The 20,413-nt window shown below is 36.0% G+C and overlaps 1 protein-coding gene across 1 annotated transcript; it reads left to right on the top strand.

Annotated features, from left to right (window-relative positions):
- Positions 1 to 736: 736 nt before the first annotated feature.
- LOC134856328 (chromosome partition protein Smc-like) lies at positions 737 to 16,133 on the top strand (the record flags this gene model as incomplete). Its single annotated transcript, XM_063872690.1, has 10 exons — positions 737 to 953; positions 1,595 to 1,845; positions 3,879 to 4,634; positions 8,679 to 8,794; positions 10,003 to 10,107; positions 12,243 to 12,623; positions 12,881 to 13,210; positions 13,469 to 13,819; positions 14,078 to 14,407; positions 14,662 to 16,133. Coding segments are annotated over exons 1-10 (4,309 nt in total), but the record flags the coding sequence as incomplete, so codon positions are not given.
- Between the last annotated feature and the right edge of the window lie 4,280 nt (positions 16,134 to 20,413).

Below are 20,413 nucleotides of genomic sequence, written 5' to 3'. Positions count from 1 at the left end.
CTGAATTTGGTAACCTTGCGGGTCAGAATTTCAGTTCAAACTGTCATACTGTTCAATTCTTTTGAAGCACCAACTATCCGTTTTCTAACATATAAGAGAAAAAAAGTGTAATGCTGTTCAATATTCGAAGAAGTTTTTGTTTTATCTGACAAGTTTAATCCTTCAACAAATTTGATTTAATAGAGTCATTGTTCTCGAACTGATTTTCTTTTGAAAAATGGCCTGAAAGATGTTCAACGGCCTTACTGAATTCATAAAACGATAATAAAACTGAAATGGTGATTTTTTCAGGTAAGGTTTTTTCTTCCGAAACATTTAAGCTGGAGTTTCGGAAAATATGTTTTCTAAACACTCAGATATCGGCAGCTTCTGTGTCATCCGGTCTGGATCGAAAAACCACCCTTATATGTATGTTATTCATATTACTAATAATCTTATGCTAAACGCCTAGACGGCTGCTCACTTGACCTTGATAGACAGAGTGGACGAACTCTAATTGAAATACGAAACAGAGTTGAATTAATGTTATCTGTCAACTATTCGTTTTATATCGCTCCGTTTTAGAAATAAGGTTTCTCGATCCATTCGGATTCAAGGATTAGAATATCATACCCTCCGGTATGACAGGGCGCAGCCAGCAGGATATTCCAAAAACCCACTGAATACTAACCCATTTTGGGAGAGAGCGTCGGCCGAACCACCACTAGAATGGACAAAGTGGGCAGGTATATTGGAGATGACTGTATTCGCAAAGGATGGGATCGAGATACGGAATTTATTGAGAGCCAGACCAACACTCGTCGAACACGCGATGCGCAATCAAGAGAAACGATTTGATTGGGAGAATCACGTCATAAAAGCACGGGAGAAAGGAGTACTTTGCAACTCATACAGATGGGACGAAGCAGGCGCAAGAGTCCAGAGTTACCTCTTTCTCTGTCTGGTAGCCGAGGGTCAAAAACAAGCTCAACAGAAATTACCTAAGAAGATATCTTGGTTACTAACAGAACTGTAGCGTTTGAGAGATATAATTTTATTTTCCGTAAACAAAAGAAGTCGGAAAGTCTGGAAAATTTTTATGCAGATCTCGTCGATTTAGCCTCACGGGCTGATTGTGGAAACAGAGAAGATGAATGGGTTAGGGACATGTTTACAGCACCCATGCACAACGAAAAAATCGCAGAAGATTTGTTAGCACAAACACGGACCCCACAAGATGCATTCGAGTAAGAGTAAAGGAATTGAACATAGTCGTACTATGAAAATAAACCCATTCGGGGGACAAACTACACCAAAACAAGAACCAATACATTATATAAACACTCGGGGTGGTCGATATAATTCTGCGAATAACCAAAACTCACAAAGAGGTCGAGGCGGTTTCCGCGGAGGACCATATCTGCGCGGATCACAAAACACAAGAGGACAACAAAAAATAACATTTTAAATAATTCAAAACAATGTTACAAATGCGGAAACATATACAATCAGAATCACCTGCAATCTTGCCCGGCGAAAGATAAAATTTGTTCAAAATGTGCGAAACGAAGTCGTTTTGCAAATTTTTGCAGATCTACAAACGTTAATTATTTAGGAACCCGGCAGGACGAAGAACAGGAAGAAATAGAAACAGAAAGCCTTGAAACCGAAAGCGATCTGGTGGCTTTTGCCGAGTTTACATCAAATAACAAATGGGATGAATATCAAATAGACAAATTCTCGGTTATGGCAATCGCTGAATCATTTGAGATCAAAAATACAAATCTCCTCTCGGAAGATGATCTGTATGACCATATTGTGAAACTAAAAACAAATTCAGAAGAATTCTTCGCTATCGCTGACTCAGTACGTCCAACGTCGTTTTTGAATGAAAAAACCGCATGACGCATTCAACAAAACGATAGATCAGCATTATTCAAGTGTATCCCACAGACGACACAGCAAGAAACCTGGCTTGTTATAGTGGTGAAACAACAAACCCGAAAGGACGATTGATTTTAACAATCAAATCACGAGGCTGGAAAATTCAATCAGCTCCGTTCATCATTGTTGATGATCAAAAAGCCAATATCATTGGACGCAACATTCTACCACAAATCGGTGTCAAGTTAATACAAGAAAAACACAAACAAAATGTATTGAATTTACGCGAACAAGAAGAATCGGATCCGTAAATTAAACAATGGGTCAAAGATATTTTCCAACAACTATGCATACATATTGGAAACTCAAAAAATTACATGATGAAAACTCAATTCAGTCAAGATTTCATGCCAATACAACAGAAAGGTCGACATATTCCGGTATACTTATAGGATAGATTTGAAGGGGAACTAAGCCAATTGATGGATCAAAATCAAATCATCAAACTAGATAAATGCTCGGACCGACAATTTATTAGTCCAATTGTAATCACAGTAAAAAAGGATCAAACAGTCAAAATCGCGTTAGATTCTAAGAAAATCAAAAAATTCATCCAGAAAAACAAATCTCAAATGCCTAACATTGAACTATTTTTGGAAAATATCGCGGAGATGGTAAAATCAGACAAATCCAAACAAACACTTTTCTCAACACTCGACCTTCGTTACGCATATTTACAAATCCAGTTGGATAAAACAACCAAAGACTAATGCAGCTTTAGGCTTATTGGGGGTATCGCTACTGAAACTTATCAATTCCAAACAGGGTTTTATGGCCTGACGGATATGCCAGCTGAATTTCAAAAAAGCGATCGACTTAATTTTTACAAATTTCACGAACACTTACGGTTATTAGAACGATATTTTAATTGTCACGAAAGGATCGTTGGATACACACAAACAAAAGTTGCAATCAGTTCTGAAAAAATTAGACGAGGAAAATTTGGCGATATCATCGGATAAATGTAACTTTCCATGCAGACAAGTTGAGTGGCTAGGATTTACTGTTAATAGTGAGGGAACAAAATCATTTTTTCTCAAAAAGACTGAGGCTATTTAAAGACTATCACCACCAAAAGCTTTTAAACAATTAAAAAATTTTATGGGTTCCATACATCAACTCACACTGTACATCTCAAAATTGGCATAAAACCGCTGCTGCATTACGCCCATTCCTAAAAAGACAGAGAATAACATATCACTTGAATGGTCCACAGAAAATAACACAATTTTTAAAAACATACTAAAAATGGTATCGGAGAAAACAAAAAACAAACACTTTGATCAACATCTCGATACTCGCATCTTATGCGATGCTTCAACTACGGGAGTAGGAGCTGCGCTTGAACAATTTTCACCAGAATGCTGGGTTGCCTGAGCGTATGCATCAAGTTTTCTGAACTCATAAGAGGAAAATATTCTTTTAATGAACTTGAACTTTTAGGGGTCGTGTGGGCAATCGAACATTTAAAATACTATTTATATGGTAAACATTTTACCGTCATCGCTGATCATCAAGCTTTAATCAGCGCTTTAAACGCAAGCGAACGATCAAAAACAAGTCAAAGCCGGCTCACACATTGGATTGACCGATTATTCCCTTTAACTTTGATATCAAACATCCTGCTATTAAACCAGTCAACTTTGATATTAAACCAGTCAACTCTCTACCGATCCAAACGATCTCAATACCAAACAAACAGAAAATGTTTTGTCTATAAAATTTCATTTTAAGGACAAAACAACGCAGCGATCAGCCGTAAAGATACCAGAGGATTTAAAGGAGGATTCATCCCAACGGAGCTTCAATCATCAGAGACAAGAGGACGAAACGAATCAACGGAAAACTGGCAGGGCTCATCAAATAGGGAAGAAAGCCTTTCGGACCCCAGATGGCATAAAAGATCTCCCATCAAGGGAAAGAAAGGATAACCTGAAGTACAAAATTCATCACAGCAAGAGCACACCAAACAAACAGCTACGCCCGTACGGGACGCCAGAGAGGCACTATCGGCTAAGGAGATCAATATCAGTAAAAAGTCAAATATCCCGAAGATCACCTTCACAACTACGAATACATCCGGAAACAGAACGGATCGGATCACTTCAGACTACAACATGAAAGCGACATCGACCCAAACACAATCGACTAATACAGCAGCAACTACACAAACATTTACATCCGAACCACGAAATACAACAACTTCTACACAAACACCCAAAAAAAGCACAGTCACGGATATCTGTGTCAGCCGTGTAGACTCGAACATCTGCGTACAAGAAGTACAGACACACAACATCGAACCACCAATAATGGGTTCCACGACGATGGAAACCAGTCACGAAATGATAACAGAAGAACTGGTCGCCACGGCGGAGAAAGCTACAAATACGGTGGAATCTGAGGAGGACACGCCATTGTTTAGACAAAGACTACAGCGAGTATTGGGCGTTCGATTCATCGCCGCAGCCACCAGGAAAGATCGAAATCTTCGCGCTCTACTCAACTTTGTCAAAAAGAGGGATTGTGAAGCAATCAAGACTTCCTACGGCCAGTACTGGTACAACATTAGAAACAGATTCCATGTCAGAGAGGTTTGCTTACTCATTTACGAAAGAATAGTCATCCCTACACTGTTGAGACAGACAGTGCTCAATAGTCTGCATCTGACACACCCAGGATCGGCAGCGATGCTGGACCTCAGTAACCATGTATGGTTTCCTCACATACATCGGGCAATAGTGCAGATGGCACAAAACTGCAAACACTGCACCGGGCAAGGTAAACATTTGAAACCCATCATCGGAAAAAAAACATTCATCCAAATAGAACCAGTAGTTGAACCAAATGAGGAAGTACAATTAGATTTTGCAGGGCCTTTTCTGGATGAACTAAATAGAGACGCATGTATTCCAGTCGCAATAGATAAGTGGTCACAATTTCCAATTGCAAAAGTTGTTACAAACACACTAGCGGATATTTCCATTTAATTTATGCAACGATACATTTCAAATAAAGGCTACCCCGAAAGATAAGATGTGGTCAAGCACAAACATTTAGAGTTGAAAAATTTCAACTGTTCTGTCATACAAACAATATTAACTTATTATTTGCACCGGTGGTTGATCATAGAGCAATAGGGGTAGTTGAGAGAATGAGACAAACTTGGAGCGTAGATTAGCGGTCATGAGAATTGACAAAACAAATACACCATACAAACTCGCCTCAGATGTAGCAGAAATTATCAAAACACTGCATAGCGTAACAAAAATTTCATCATTTGAGGCCCACATGGGACTTACACCACACACACCTTTCTCAAACGTAGCAACTAGTAGTTCCCCTAACAATTTGAATTGGGAGAATGCAAAACATGCATGTTTAGATCGCAAGAATCTTACAAAGCCGCCCCTACCCGCTGAAGCAATGCACAACAAACAACGATGGTCGGAAGATGAAGTAAATATCAACAAAAGAAATAAAAAACTCCAAATACCGCGGGACTTGACAAACTCAGACTTAACAACACAACAGAAAGACAGGTGCAAAAACTAAAGCTATAGAAATAGTAAAGGATTAATTGAACGTAAGGTAAAAGAGATTACAAACAATTCCTAACTAACTAATAATATTTCATCTCTAACATTTACACTTAAAGACAGTACATATTTACTAATTTTTGTTTTGATCGGCGCTTATTTGTACGCAAAATTACTACTCATTTGAACACTTTCAAGAGCTTTTGAGTTAACTATGAAGCTGTGATTAAAAAACGTGCGGCTAATGTTGTTCAATAACGAATGATTGTCATTATACAACACACCAATTTGAAAACTCTCAATAAGATTTTCCACCGCCAGCTGAAGATTTCTCCTTGTCCAATAAGTCCAGACCAAAATTGTTTCAGTAGACTGCGGTGTTGCTAGCTGAGAAAGAGTCGTTGAAAATTCGGATGGAAAATCTGGAAGTGCAGCTACGACAATCGAGAGAATCTGGAAACTCCGCGAAAGAAATTACAAGGTAAATTAAAAACCAGTTGTAACCACTTCAAATTTCTTAAACTAAATATTGAAAAACGAGACAGGTCAAAATGCTGTTTTTGGGCTTTTTTTGAAATTTTCACACCAAAAATCTTGTTTTTTTTGGGCGTGTGCGCTCCTCGAAATTATTATGAGTTGTTCTCAAGGCTGTACAGCAGTTTTTTGGGATTTTTGAAAAAAATGCTTGTCTCAAAATAGAAGCAATTTGAAAATAGAAGCTTAGGGAAGAGCTAAAACTGATAAAACTGGGGAAGGCTAAAACATCAAGATCGATTTGCTGACATATCGAGCTTAGAGATATCTGAGCATAGTCTAATTCGGATTTTTTTTCATGCTTCTCAAAACACGACTAACCATTCTCTATAAGTTTCACTGTCTTTTTAGATCTCATCGCACAAGCATCTAAGACAAACAAAAACAATTTAAAAATGTTTAAAAAAAAACTCTTTTTTTTTTGTAGAAATTTCAAAAACTCGTATAAACAAATCGCAGTATAATTGAAAAGCAGTAAAATTTACCCCCAAACAGCAGTAAGTTCTCCAAACAACCCCCAAAGCAGTAAAATTCACCCGCAAACAGCAGCAAATTCCCCAAACAATCCTCAATGCAATTAACTTCTTTTTACCAAGCAGTAAATTCAAAAACTAAACTTAACAAAAGCAGTAAAATTATGATTTCAATGTAGTAAATTGCAGATAAATTAAAAGAGTACTATTCCTTTTACATGTCGCTTCTTTCATACGTTTGAACCATTCACTCGCTTATAAAACTCTTTCCACAATCGCACAGCTCGCCCACGAAGGTTGTTTAAAAAATGAGTTTTAAGTTTTAACTTTCAATGATATTAACTTTAACTAGTTTTCACACGGTTCAAGCTTCCCTTTAACCCTATTGGAAGGATATTTGTAGGAATAACCAACGCAGCTAAAATAAAACTCAAAAATAACCACCGCAGCTTACTAACGTCACAATACCACAAAATAATAGCAGGACTAAGAAAGGAAAACCAACGGTACCCAGACCAGATTAAAACCAGAATAAAAATGGATAAACTATTCTTTTGAAGACCACTTTCAGGTCTTACCAAAAGCGAGTAAAACCCAAAAAACTCGAAAAATAAACCAAAACGAAAAGAATTGATTTTTGAGAAAAGGACACAACCAAAACAAAAAAGAGAAAAACGAATCATAAAAAGGAAACAAAAAGAGACTTTATACAAAGAGACCAGAAAATTATACCCTACGCCTGGTCTAGTTCACCAGAGGAACGTCCTGAGCATGCTCTATGGCCAGCCTAACCAACCGTGCTACACGCACGCTTTGTGACCCATACTCTTTTTTTTGACAATAGTTACTCAATGGTGAGCGACTCTTAAAAATAACTGAATTAATATAAAAAAGTTTTTGCGATGACCATTAAAAATAAATCATAACTAAAATAACTTTAACAAAGAAGTTTATATGTTTAAACTGTAAATGCAGTATAGATTTCGTAAAGCCGCAGAGACGAGCAGCAAAGAAGTTGACAACCCAAACACATTCCAACTATGGAATGGCAAAACTACTCGATTTGCTGCCTACAGTCACTACACTAAAAGGAATTAAAGTACGGACTCAACATCGCAGCAATTGAAACCCATTGAATCAAATCAATGGCCATCTCGATATTGATTACACATACAGATTCTAGTCACTTGGCACTTTACGCGAAAAAGTCAAACTTCACGCTACACCTAGTCTCGCCCTCAACTTAACAAAATCGATACCTCATTGCATCGATCAGAAGTCTTGACATCATCTCCCAAAAATACCACGATCAACGAAACCCATCTAGAAATACGAACATGAGAATCTTCATCCGTCCAACGCAAACGGCCACACTTCTTCCTTCCCCAAAAAGCCAATGCTCACAACTTCAAAAAAAAAACTAACATCCTCCAACCTTCACTACATTAAACATTTGAAAACCAAAAAAACTCTCTAAACCCCAGATGGGTGGAACCAGTTCTAAGCAATAATTTAATTTTGGTTATAAAGTTGATTCTCTATTTCTATAAAATATTCCTAACTAACTAATCAAATTTCATCTCTAACATTTGCACTTATTTGTAAGTGATCAAACTACTCGTAGTTTCAGCACCAGAACTATTTGAAGTAAACTTAGAATACAGTTGTTCTCCTTCTGGAAACTAACTCGCATAAACCAGTATACACTAGATCTTTTGAGACTAGGAGATATATGAGTAAGACTAATACCGGTATTAGACTAAGAATTTGCGCGAATCTATCCGGCCGAAAATAAGATAGCGTGACGAGCAGATGATGTACCTTATCCGAAATAACTCTATGAGTATAGTCAAAAGGAACTAACTCAAAAGACCAGACTGAACCGTCCCCCCAAAAAAATAAATATGTGAGCTGTAACTCTAATTTTAGATTGATTGCTTCAAAGATATTTTATGTAAAGACAGTACATGTTTACTAATTTTTGTTTTGGTCGGCGCTTATTTGTACGCAAAATTACTACTCATTTGAACACTTTCAAGAGCTTTCGAGTTAACTATGAAGCTGTGATTAAAAAACGTGCGGCTAATGTTGTTCAATAATGAATGATTCTCATTATACAACACACCAATTTGAAAACTCTCATTAAGATTTTCCACCGCCAGCTGAAGATTTCTCCTTGTCTAATAAGTCCAGACCAAAATTGCTTCAGGAAAACGCGGCGTTGCGAGCCCAGAAAGTGTCATTGAAAATTCGGATGGAAAGTCAGGAAGTGCAGCTACGACAAGCGGGAGAATCTGGACGCAACTCGGCGAAAGAAATTACGAGGTAATTTAAAAACCAGTTGTACACACTTCAGGTTTTTAAAACTAATTATTGAAAAACGAAACAGGTCAAAAATACCGTTTTCGAGCACTTTATGAAATTTTCGCACCAAGGCTGTCCAGCAGTTTTTTCGGGGTTGTTGGAAAAAATGCTTGTCTCAAAATAGAAGCAATTTGAAAATAGATGCTTATGGGAGGGCTAAAACTGCTAAAACTGGAGAGGGCTAAAAGATCAAGATCGATTTGCTGACATATCGAGCTTAGAGATATCTGAGCATAATCTAATTCGGATTTTTTTCATGCTTCTCAAATTTAGGTAGTTACTATCAAATTATAATTTTCAATAATGGAGCCAGCAATTGCTTTTCAATAGTAATATCTTTAAAAGGATATTATTTCGAAGAAAAATTTTCTTCGGTTTTTCAGTTTTCCAAATTATTTCATTTCGGTAGCTGCATATAAGCTTTTTTGCTTCTGTCCGCTAAAATTATACGTGTTTATCAGTTATTTTTAAATTACCTTTAAAAATTATTTCCGGTAAGTTTCATAGAAAAAAGGTTTTTTGTTAATTTGTTTTATCAATTAAAAAAACAATGTTTTTTTCTTTTTGTATCGCAAAAATGAGTCCCAGCAAGTGAGCCACATCAAATGAGTCACAATTCAGCCTGGTTCTACAACCTTTTGAAAATTCTCCTTCGCAATAAAATCCGAAATCATGCGTAACGAATCTCAGTGCACAATTTTAAGAATCTATTTGAACACGCAAAATTTACAAGGTGATAATTGGGTTCCTACAAAAAGCAAGTGAAGGAAATGGGACCTTTTTGTTCCCACAAAAGAACAAAAACGTGAGAAAACCTGCTGTAGAGTGATATCATCCTTGTTCATCTTGAACTCCTGCTCACTCTTGAAGCCCTGCAGGTCACTCTTTGCTCTATGCAGTTCCCTCTTCATTGGCTTGTACTTGCCCTCCAACAGCATGTTCAACCTACACAAAAAATTTTGTTGGTACAAATATTACAGTTGAGTCCTTGAAGTATAGACGATTTCCCTGAGAAACAATTATCAGCCTTAGAATCTTCGGACGCAGCGTCTAGATTTGATTTCTCACGTTTTTGTTCTTTTGCGGGAACAGACAGGTCCCATTTCCTTCATTTGCTTTTTCTAGAAGGACTCAACTGTAATATTTGTACCAACAAAATTTTTGTGTAGGTTGAACATGCTGTTGGAGGGCAAGTACAAGTCAATGAAGAGTGACCTGCAGGGCTTCGAGAGTGAGCAGGAGTTCAAGATCAAGAAGGATGATATCACTCTACAGTAGGTAGAGCTCTACAAAAAAAAAGAAACAAATTTGTATGAAGTCCGGGTGATTTTGTCCACGTGATTTTGTGAATTCTACGTGAACCTATTCAGAAATAAAAAAAAATTGAGTGTTTAAAGTCCAAATGATTTTCTGCGAGTTTGTTTCTTCGAAAAATTGATCGATTCAATGCTCAGAAATTTTTATAGTAACCATGACTGATTTCGAAACATTTTTTTCCTAATATAACTTTCACAAAGTCAATAACACTTTATCATAAAATGAATACTTTTTTAAAGTTTCAATGAACGTAGCAAAGATACTTATATGTGCTGGGTGGCATTGAAAACGCATCGGCAAAAAAGGATCATCAACTTTCCTCGAAGTAAGATTGGTTGAAAAGTTTGTGATATTTTGTGAAACGACGCATTTGAAGCAAACATGATTATATTTCAGCAACTTTTTTGCATTTGATTTGTTACTAAATTACAGTTTTTTTGTACGTTTAAAATTGTTCCTGAAGTTAACTTAAAATTTGCGATATTCATTCAAAGAAAAAAATTTTGTCTTCAACTCAATTCAGATTTTTGACGTCAAATATTTTCTTTTTGCGACTTTGACTGAAACAAGGTTGAAACTTTTATTTTGTGATTTAAACTAGTTAAAACATCACCCATTTTTGCGGTCATGGTTTTGATTTTTCAATGAGTATTTCAATGATTTTTCAATTTGCGTCAATGAGCATACTGAGGACACTTATTTTGATCTAGGTCGTGATGACATTTTTTCATTTTTTTATGAGATAAAAAAATAACTAGTTCATGCTCAAATTTGATTTTTCGGAATTTGACTCATGTTTTTTTTCTAATTCAACTCCTTGTTTCTTGTTCGAAAAACAAAACAAAAAGTTCACAAAAATCGCAATATAAATTCAAATTTCTTTCTATAAATTCAAATATATTTGTTAAGTTCAAAAGTTAAATTTTTTCAAAAACTTTTCTGGTTCCTTGTTTTCTGGCCAGTTTTATTTTTCTGGTTCTTTGCTTTCAACGACAAATTTCGGCACGAGTGTTCTCTGTTTTCACACATGCGTAGAGTAGTGTGATACTACAAGGATTCGTTTTGTTTTTCTAACCTAAGTCTCAAATAATGGTGCTACCATTGAAGGAAATTTTGAATTAGGAAACTGAATTGTATATTTAGAGGCATTTGATCACTAATAAGTTAACACAGTTGATGCATGTTTATTTTATCAAGTGAAACCGAAGAAAACTATTTGTCTCATACAACGGTACGTTGCAAACTTTTTTTTTCAAAATATTTTACAGCTCCGTTTATTTCGTAAAATTTTTGAAATGCATTAGTTAAACACAAACTGGTTTCATGATTGCCAATTTTTTTACCTGCAAAGTTAGCTTGGTTGCCTTTGCCTTTTATTCAAAGCTACTACAAGCATTTATTTTTGTGCATTTTGATTTTTTTGCTCGTTTTTGCTTGTCTATGGTATCTACATTCGTCAAGGGCACAATTGTGTTGGGCATTCAACTGGAAAACTTGATATTTGAGAACTGAGGTTTCATTCCTGTAGTTGTTATTTATCTTTCAATTTTCATTACTTTTCCTTTTTCTTTTTTAACTCTTTACCTCTTTTTTGAAGATACGCGGTAAAACTTTTTCTTTTGTTAGCTAAGTGCAGTTTTAGCTCAGTGTTTAAATTCAAATCAACTATATTTGGTAAGGGAAGATAAATTCTGCTTTCTTATAACAAAAGACTTATTGATACGTACAAATCCAAAGGGGCGTAGTTTCAAAAACTGATTTGAATATATATTGTTCCTGTTTTCCCAAATTACGTTATTATTATGAAAAAAACGGCATCATATTTAATTTTGAAAATTCAAAAATCTCTCAGGCAATATTATTGGTAATAAGAAGTTAAATTTTCAAAAAAAATCGTTGGGTTCAAATCATGGGTTTATTTTGATGATATTTTTGGTCTCCTTGCGATGGTTTCCAACTGTCCTGTCTATAATTTTTTAATGTGTCAAATCCGAGAGCCTTTTTCACAAACTTTTGATTTGCTGTCTGATAACTTTAAAAACATATGGCATGTTTCTAGTTTGATTGGTTACCGGGAGCATTGGCATTTCAGAGAACTTCACCGAGAGCAATGGCATTTCAGGGAACTTCGCCGGGAGCTTGAAAGCACAAAAGAACAACTTCAGGTCATATTGAGGGAAAAATCCGAATTAGATTACATGAGAAGCGAAAGTGAACGAAAGTCACATGGCTTGAAAGACGACTTGAAACGAGCTCAATGGGAGCCAAACACGATGGAGAAAGAGCTAAACACAATGGAGAAAGAGCTAAATACAATGGAAAAACACGTGAACGAACTTGAATTTGTTCGAGAAGAACGAGACTTGAAATTTGAACGAGAGTTGGAGAAAAAAAAGGAGCAAATTTCAGATTTGAAAGCAGAATTAGAACGATCCAACGACAATCGTGAACTTTTGAAAAATAGCTCAAGCAGGTATTCAAAGTTAAAGTTTCAAAAAAATCATGGCATCAAAAAATTGTTGGGTTCCAATCATGGGGTTCATTTTGATGATATTTTTGGTCTCCTTGCAATGGTTGAAATTTTTCAACAACTCTGTTCTTTTTATGTTTTTCTTCTTAATGTGTCGAATTTTGGAGCTTTTTTTCCCAAACTTTTGATTTCTGTCTGATAACTTTGACAACATAACATGGTTCTAGTTTGATTGTTTACCGGGAGCATTGTCATTTCAGAGAACTTCACCGGGAGCTTGAAAGCACAAAAAAACGACTACAGATCATTTTGAGAGAAAAATCCGATTTAGAGTACATGAAAAACGAAAGTGAACGAAAGTCACATGGCTTAGAAGACGACTTGAAACGAGCTCAACAGGAGCTAAACACGATGGAGAAAGAGCTAAACACAATGAAGAAATACGTGAACAAACATGATATTGTTCGAGATGAAAGAGACTTCAAATTTGAACGAGAGTTGAAGAAAAAAGAGGAGCAAATTTCAGATTTGAAAGCAGAATTAGAACATTCCATCGACAATCGTGAAGTTTTTAAAAATAGCTCAAGCAGGTATTCAAAGTTAAAGTTTCAAAAAAAGTATGGCATCAAAAAAATTGTTGGGTTCCAATCATGGGGTTCATTTTGATGATATTTTTGGTCTCCTTGCAATGGTTGAATTTTTTCAACAACTATGTTTTGTCTATGTTTTTCTTTTTAATGTGTCGAATTTGAGAGCCTTTTTTCTCAAACTTTTGATTTCTGTCTGATAACTTTGACAACATGTCATGGTTCTAGTTTGATTGTTTACCGGGAGCATTGTCATTTCAGAGAACTTCACCGGGAGCTTGAAAGCACAAAAAAACGACTACAGATCATTTTGAGAGAAAAATCCGATTTAGAGTACATGAAAAACGAAAGTGAACGAAAGTCACATGGCTTAGAAGACGACTTGAAACGAGCTCAACAGGAGCTAAACACTATGGAGAAAGAGCTAAACACAATGAAGAAAGAGCTAAATACAATGGAAAAACACGTGAACGAACTTGAATTTGTTCGAGAAGAACGAGACTTGAAATTTGAACGAGAGTTGGAGAAAAAAGAGGAGCAAATTTCAGATTTGAAAGCAGAATTAGAACATTCCAACGACAATCGTGAAGTTTTGAAAAATAGCTCAAGCAGGTATTCAAAGTTAAAGTTTCAAAAAAATCATGGCATCAAAAAAATTGTTGGGTTCCAATCATGGGGTTCATTTTGATGATATTTTTGGTCTTCTTGAAATGGTTGAATTTTTTCAACAACTCTGTTCTTTTTATGTTTTTCTTCTTAATGTGTCGAATTTGAGAGCCTTTTTTCCCAAACTTTTGATTTCTGTCTGATAACTTTGACAACATGTCATGGTTCTACTTTGATTGTTTACCGGGAGCATTGTCATTTCAGAGAACTTCACCGGGAGCTTGAAAGCACAAAAAAACGACTAGAGATCATTTTGAGAGAAAAATCCGATTTAGAGTACATGAAAAACGAAAGTGAACGAAAGTCACATGGCTTAGAAGACGACTTGAAACGAGCTCAACAGGAGCTAAACACTATGGAGAAAGAGCTAAACACAATGAAGAATTACGTGAACAAACATGATATTGTTCGAGATGAAAGAGACTTGAAATTTGAAAGAGAGTTGAAGAAAAAAGAGGTTCAAATTTCAGATTTGAAAGCAGATTTACAACATTCCATCGACAATCGTGAAGATCTGAAAAATAGCTCAAGCAGGTATTCAAAATTTTAAGTTTCAAAAAAACTATGGCATCAAAAAATTTGTTGGGTTCAAATCATGGGGTTCATTTTGATGATATTTTTGGTCTCCTGCAATGGTTGAATTTTTCCCTCTATGTTCTAACTATATTTTTTTCTCAATGTGTCAAATTTGAGAGCCTTTTTCCCAAACTTTTGATTTGCTGTCTGATAACTTCGACAACATGTCATGGTTCTAGTTTGATTATTTACCGGGAGCATTGTCATTTCAGAGAACTTCACCGGGAGCTTGAAAGCACAAAAAAACGACTTCAGGTCATTTTGAGGGAAAAATCCGAATTAGAGTACATGAAAAACGAAAGTGAACGAAAGTCACATGGCTTAGAGGACGACTTGAAACGAGCTCAACAGGAGCTAAACACGATGGAGAAAGAGCTAAACACAAGACGAGATGAACGAGACTTGAATTTTGAACGAGAGTTGACGAAAAAAGAGGGCCAAATTTCAGTTTTGAAAGCAGAGTTAGAACAATCCATCGACAGAAACTCGCAAAGATTCTTGGATCTTAAAAACGGCTTCAAAATAAAAGAAAGAGAATTGTACGAAGAACTGAGCCGAGTTAAAGAGCAGTATTCGAAAAGCAATGACTCGGTAGTCCGTGAATTTCAGCGAAAATTCGTCGAAAAAGAAACGGAATGCAACAACTTGATGAGAAGGTTGCAGAAACTTGAAATAGATTTCGGAAAAGAGCAACAGCTATCGTTTTCGAAATTGGAGAAGTTAGAAAGTGAGAGAGAGTATTGGAGAAAAAAACTCGAACATGAACAAAATAGCCAGCGAGGAAAAATCGATGAAATGAAAAACTCAAAAGATAGAGAAATTTCAGTTTTGAAAGCAGAGTTAGAACAATCCATCGACAGAAACTCGCAAAGATTCTTGGATCTCAAAAACGGCTTCAAAATAAAAGAAAGAGAATTGTTCGAAGAGCTGAGCCGAGTTAAAGAGCAGTATTCGAAAAACAACGACTCTGTAGTCCGTGAATTTCAGCGAAAATTCGTCGAAAAAGAAACGGAATGCAACAATCTGACGAGAAGCTTGCAGAAACTTGAAAAAGATTTCGGAAAAGAACAACAGCTATCGTTTTCGAAATTGGAGAAGTTAGAAAGTGATAAAGAGTATTGGATAAAAAAACTCGAACATGAACAAAATAGCCAGCGAGGAAAAATCGATGAAATGAAAAACTCAAAGGATAGAAAAATTTCAGACCTCCGAACTCGAATGCTAAACATTGAACAGAAAATTAATGAAAAAATTAGACATTTGAAAGACGAGTCAGAAAAAAGTCGAACAACGAGTGACTCTCAAGTTCAAAAACTTTCCAATCAGTTGAGGGAAAACGCATTCAAATTTTCACAGGAGAAACATCTTGTGAGTCAAAAACTTGAAAAAACGTCTGATGATTTGGCGCGGACAAAAGATCAGCCAAGCTCGGTAAAAATTCACTTTGGAAAGGAAGAATTAATCATTAAAGAAGACAACAAACAAAGTCAGTTTGCCGAAATTAATGAACTGAAAACTCAGTTTTCGAATGAGAAATCGGATTTCTTGAGAAAAGTACAACTTGCGGATGAAAAACTCTCTACGCAGTTAAAAGAGTTTGACGCTCTTAAACAGGAACCGGGAAAATTATCAGAGCTGGAAAAAGAAAATAAATCGTTGAAAGCCGAAAGAAGACCTCAATCAGGTGAAAAATATTTGAAATGTCCCACGTTTTGCCCCACACACATTTTGCCCATCTCAAATCTACTGGCCAAAAATGAATAGCTTTGAAACTTTTTGCCCAAACTTAAAAGTTCGTTGCTTGCAGAAAATCATTAGTGAAGACGTCACTTTTACAATTCAGGTCGTTTCCAATGCCTTGTCAATGACAGACGATCAACCCTTTGGGAACTCTAGTTTTGAGTTCACCATGGTTTTAGTCATTTGTGTTCGGTCACGAACACATCCCAAAAATTTCGAGAAAAAAAAATTATACAAAAATCAATTTTTTGGTTTATGAAAAATGCTTGTCCTACAATTTTCATATATGAAAAAATGCTTATCTTAGAGTTCTCTTAACGTTTTCTGTATCTATGGAATTGTACGAAATTGCATGATAAGCATTTTTTCATAATTGAAATTTGTAGGACATGCATTTTTGGTCAACCCGGGGGCACACATTTCGCCCCTCACACATTTCGCCCCTAATAAATTCACACCTTTCGTCCTCGCACATTTTGCCCCTAACTTTTTACTCAGTTAGATAACGCCGCTTTCTTTTTGTACATTTTAGGTGCGAAATGTGCCAGTAAATTATTGGGGGCAAATGTGTGTGGGACGAAATGTGCCACTAGAATTAAAAGGGGCGAAACGTGTGAGGGGCGAAACGAGTGAGGGGCGAAACGTGTGAATACCCAATATTTGAATGAAGGCCAAACAACCCACACAAATGAAATAGAGAGAGTTAATAAACTAATGGCGTTCAATAAAGCCTCGCACTGATTATTGTTCCGACTTCCGTAACGAAAAGAAACGTAATGTTTGTGCTGGGGGTGGTTTTTTTCTTCCGTCCCGAGCACAAGAAGGTTTTGTTGTCCGCGGGCTTAAACTTGAAAAGAAGTATTTCACCTGTGGTTATTTTTCGCAAGGTTATGAGGTTTTAAATACTGCCATTTTGGCCAACTTGGGACCCTGGCTTATCCTCCTTAGACCAAAAATGCTCCCCCCCCCCGTTTTGTGTATAACAAATGCAATTCAGAATTCGCTATCTTGTCAAATTTTTTTTCAACACGCATAGGCGCCAGGATGCGAAAACAATGGTGAATTAAAGTGTGCGAATACTTTCTCTGTTCTTCATTCAACCTGATTATAATTTTTAAGTCTTTCCACAAAATTGAAATGTGCGGCACTGACCGTTGGTGCGTAATTTGCCTACAGTCACTTAAACCCCTCAGTATTCTCGTGTCCGTCGATAGCGTTACTTGAAGCAGAGGATTAATGCCTGCCGGAGTCGAACTTTTTCACCTAATTTGAAACAAGATTTGAGCGGTTCGAGCGGTTTTTCTTAGAAAATTACGCTCAAAATCTTGCTTCAAAATGAGCGGTTCGAGCCGTTTTTGAACAGTTTATCTAAAAAAACCGCTCAAAAACCGCACAAGATTTGAACGGTGTTTGAGCGGTTTATCTAAAAATATGGAAATTGTATGATAAACAAACAATAGACGTAGTTATTTTTTATCACCAGCCTGTTGTATTTGGTTCAAATAGCCGGAGAAACTAGATTGAATCTTTTTCAATGGTTTTTTGAAATTGTATGAAAATTTTATGATAAGCATTTTCCCATACATTTGATGCAGGCAATTGTATCAAATGTATGATACAAATGTTTGATGCAGGCAAGCTTTTTCGGTGTGGGGAAATTTAAGATAAGCATTTTCGGTTTATGGAGGTCAACCCGGTGTCACATTACCTTTCCAGGCCTTTTTGTTGGTTTTAATCGGTTTTCTTTATAAGACCGCTCAAAAACTGCTTTAAAACCGCTAACATCTTGCTTGAGAAACCGTTCAAAAATCACTGCAAGAAATGAGCGGTTTTTGAGCGGTTTTTTAAGCAAAATTTGAACGGTTTGAGCGGTTTTTCCAAAAAAAAAACACCCAAACGGCCCAAACCGCCCAAACGGCTCAAACCGCCCAAATCTTGCTGAAAAACTTCTCAAACTGCTCATATCTTGAGCGGTTTTTGAGCGGGATCTCGACCCGGGAGTATTGGGTATTCACTGAAGATCGTTTCAGCTTGCTATTGGGATACCGAGCTTCGTTAATGTGTGGATGCACTAGGGCGCGAGAAAGCTGCTTTTTAAGACTCATCTTTTCAGCTGAAGAGGGGAAATTTTCAAAGTTCTGGTAGATAAGCATTTAATTCAGAAATTTACGATTAAGTAAAGCAATGGTTGTGAGCGCGGATCTTCCAGGGTTGACAAAAGATGGTTATCATACTCTTCCCTACAATTTCATAGAGTAAAAGTGTATGTATGAAAATAGCAAAATAAGCTTTTTTCCATATATGAAGTTGTATGATAAGCATTTTTTCCATACTATGAAATTGTATGATAAGCAATTTTCCATACTATGAAATTGTATGATAAGCATTTTTTCCATAGATGAAAACACAAAAAAAAATTTGTTTCGAAATTGCCTGTTTCAACCGAAACACTAACCAAGGATTTTTGACATGAGAAAACCCAGTGTAACTAGCATTTGATGATTTTCGCCACAAAATTAATTTTTACTTTTTCACATGGAAATTTCTACCGAAAAAGTAACTTTTTCAATATGGCTAGATAATTTTTAGTTTGAAATTTTGATGGTTGAAAAAAGGCCTGTTTTTTCACAAATATATCTTTCTTTTAGCAAACGAAACAAAAGATAATAATCGTGTTTACAAAAAAAATTACTTTCTTGTGATTTTTGGATTTTTTGGGTGAGAAACTCATCCTGGACTACGTTACAAACACAGAATTGTCAAATTCTGCTCGCAAATTTTTTTTCCGTAAAATTCATTTTTATTACAATAGCAAGTTTGCAGCCAAAAAAAGGGATAAAAAAATTTTACCTCAATTTTTTTTGTTTATTAATAAAATGCATATCATACAATTTTCATATAGGACAAAATGACTACTTTATAATTTTCATACTTAAAAATTGTATGATAAGCATTTTTTCCATAGATTTCATATATGAAGCTGTATGATAAGCATTTTTCTTCTATGGACGTCAACCCGGGTTTTTACTTATTCCGCCCAAATTTCTTATTTTTGCGATTTTGTATTATTCAATGTATAAGGATTTTCAAAAAAAATTTGAGAATTTTGAACAACCTCTTTTTTTAAGTCGACGAAAATGATTTTCCGAGCTCTCCTAAAGCCCAAAAAAGACGCTGTTTTGGCTAAATTTTCTCCGAAGGGTGGACGCTTTGGATCAGCATTGGGGCGTCCTCCTAAATCCGCCCCTGCAGTAAATTAGCACTACAGTTTGTACTGAGAATTCTAAATTTGCTGAATTCTGACTGATCAAAAATCGATCCTTTTGATCTACTTGAAAGGGTTGGAGATTGTTAAGTAGATCCAAAGTATTAAAGTAAAACGTATTTTTTCGGACCAAGTTAACATCCTCACCTCCAATTTCGTTGAATGCTATTCGTTAAATGCTAACGTGGTTCTGATTTTTAATTTTCAGCCAATCAGAATAGAGCATTTCATATGCAGCGCTAGATAGGTTTGAGTTAAAATTAACGCTGGGGTGGAGGATTTTAACTTGGGGAAGATGTTTACTTGATCCGATTTTTTTTCTAAATTTGATGCTTTTTGGGAACATCATCACCCCACACGCCATAAAAAGTACAAAATGATAGTTTTTGCTCCTAGTCTCAAAGCATTTCAACTGTGGCAAATAAACTTTCTTCAATGGGGCAGTACAACAGTGTCGAAAAATGAAATGTTGTTCAACAGTGCCGAAAATTAGTTTTAAAACTGTTTTTTTTGGTGCTTTTTTCATGAGCGAAGGACCAAATGGGCGAAAAACCCATTGGCGAAAAACTGACAACAAAAACAGTCGAAAGTAAATTATTAAATTAAAACAATTGCCCTTTAACTAAAAGGAATTAACTGACGCAACTTTTTACTTCTTTAATAACGAAACCCTTGAAATATAATTTCTTTTTCGAATCACCGGCGGTCATTGACAATTTGAAAGTTTTGCAAATTTCTGTTGTTTTCATATTCAACCGAAGTAATATTAAGTCCCTGGACATGTTTACTTTCTTGGAGATTTTCACGCTTTCGTTCCAAATTTTGAAATACCGAAATCTGATGGATTGATTCTTATTTTCGCCCGTTTGGTCTTTCGCCTATAAAGGATTCCACACCGTTTTTCTTCGTCCCGAAACACTGACAAGGGTCCCTCATGCTGGAGGAACGGAATACTTGAA

This window comes from Symsagittifera roscoffensis, unplaced genomic scaffold (assembly GCF_963678635.1).
Source record: "Symsagittifera roscoffensis unplaced genomic scaffold, txSymRosc1.1 SCAFFOLD_501, whole genome shotgun sequence".
NCBI classification, from domain to species: domain Eukaryota; kingdom Metazoa; phylum Xenacoelomorpha; order Acoela; family Convolutidae; genus Symsagittifera; species Symsagittifera roscoffensis.
The sequence above is the reverse complement of the archived record's forward strand: the minus strand, read 5'-3'. Positions and strand labels throughout refer to the sequence as shown.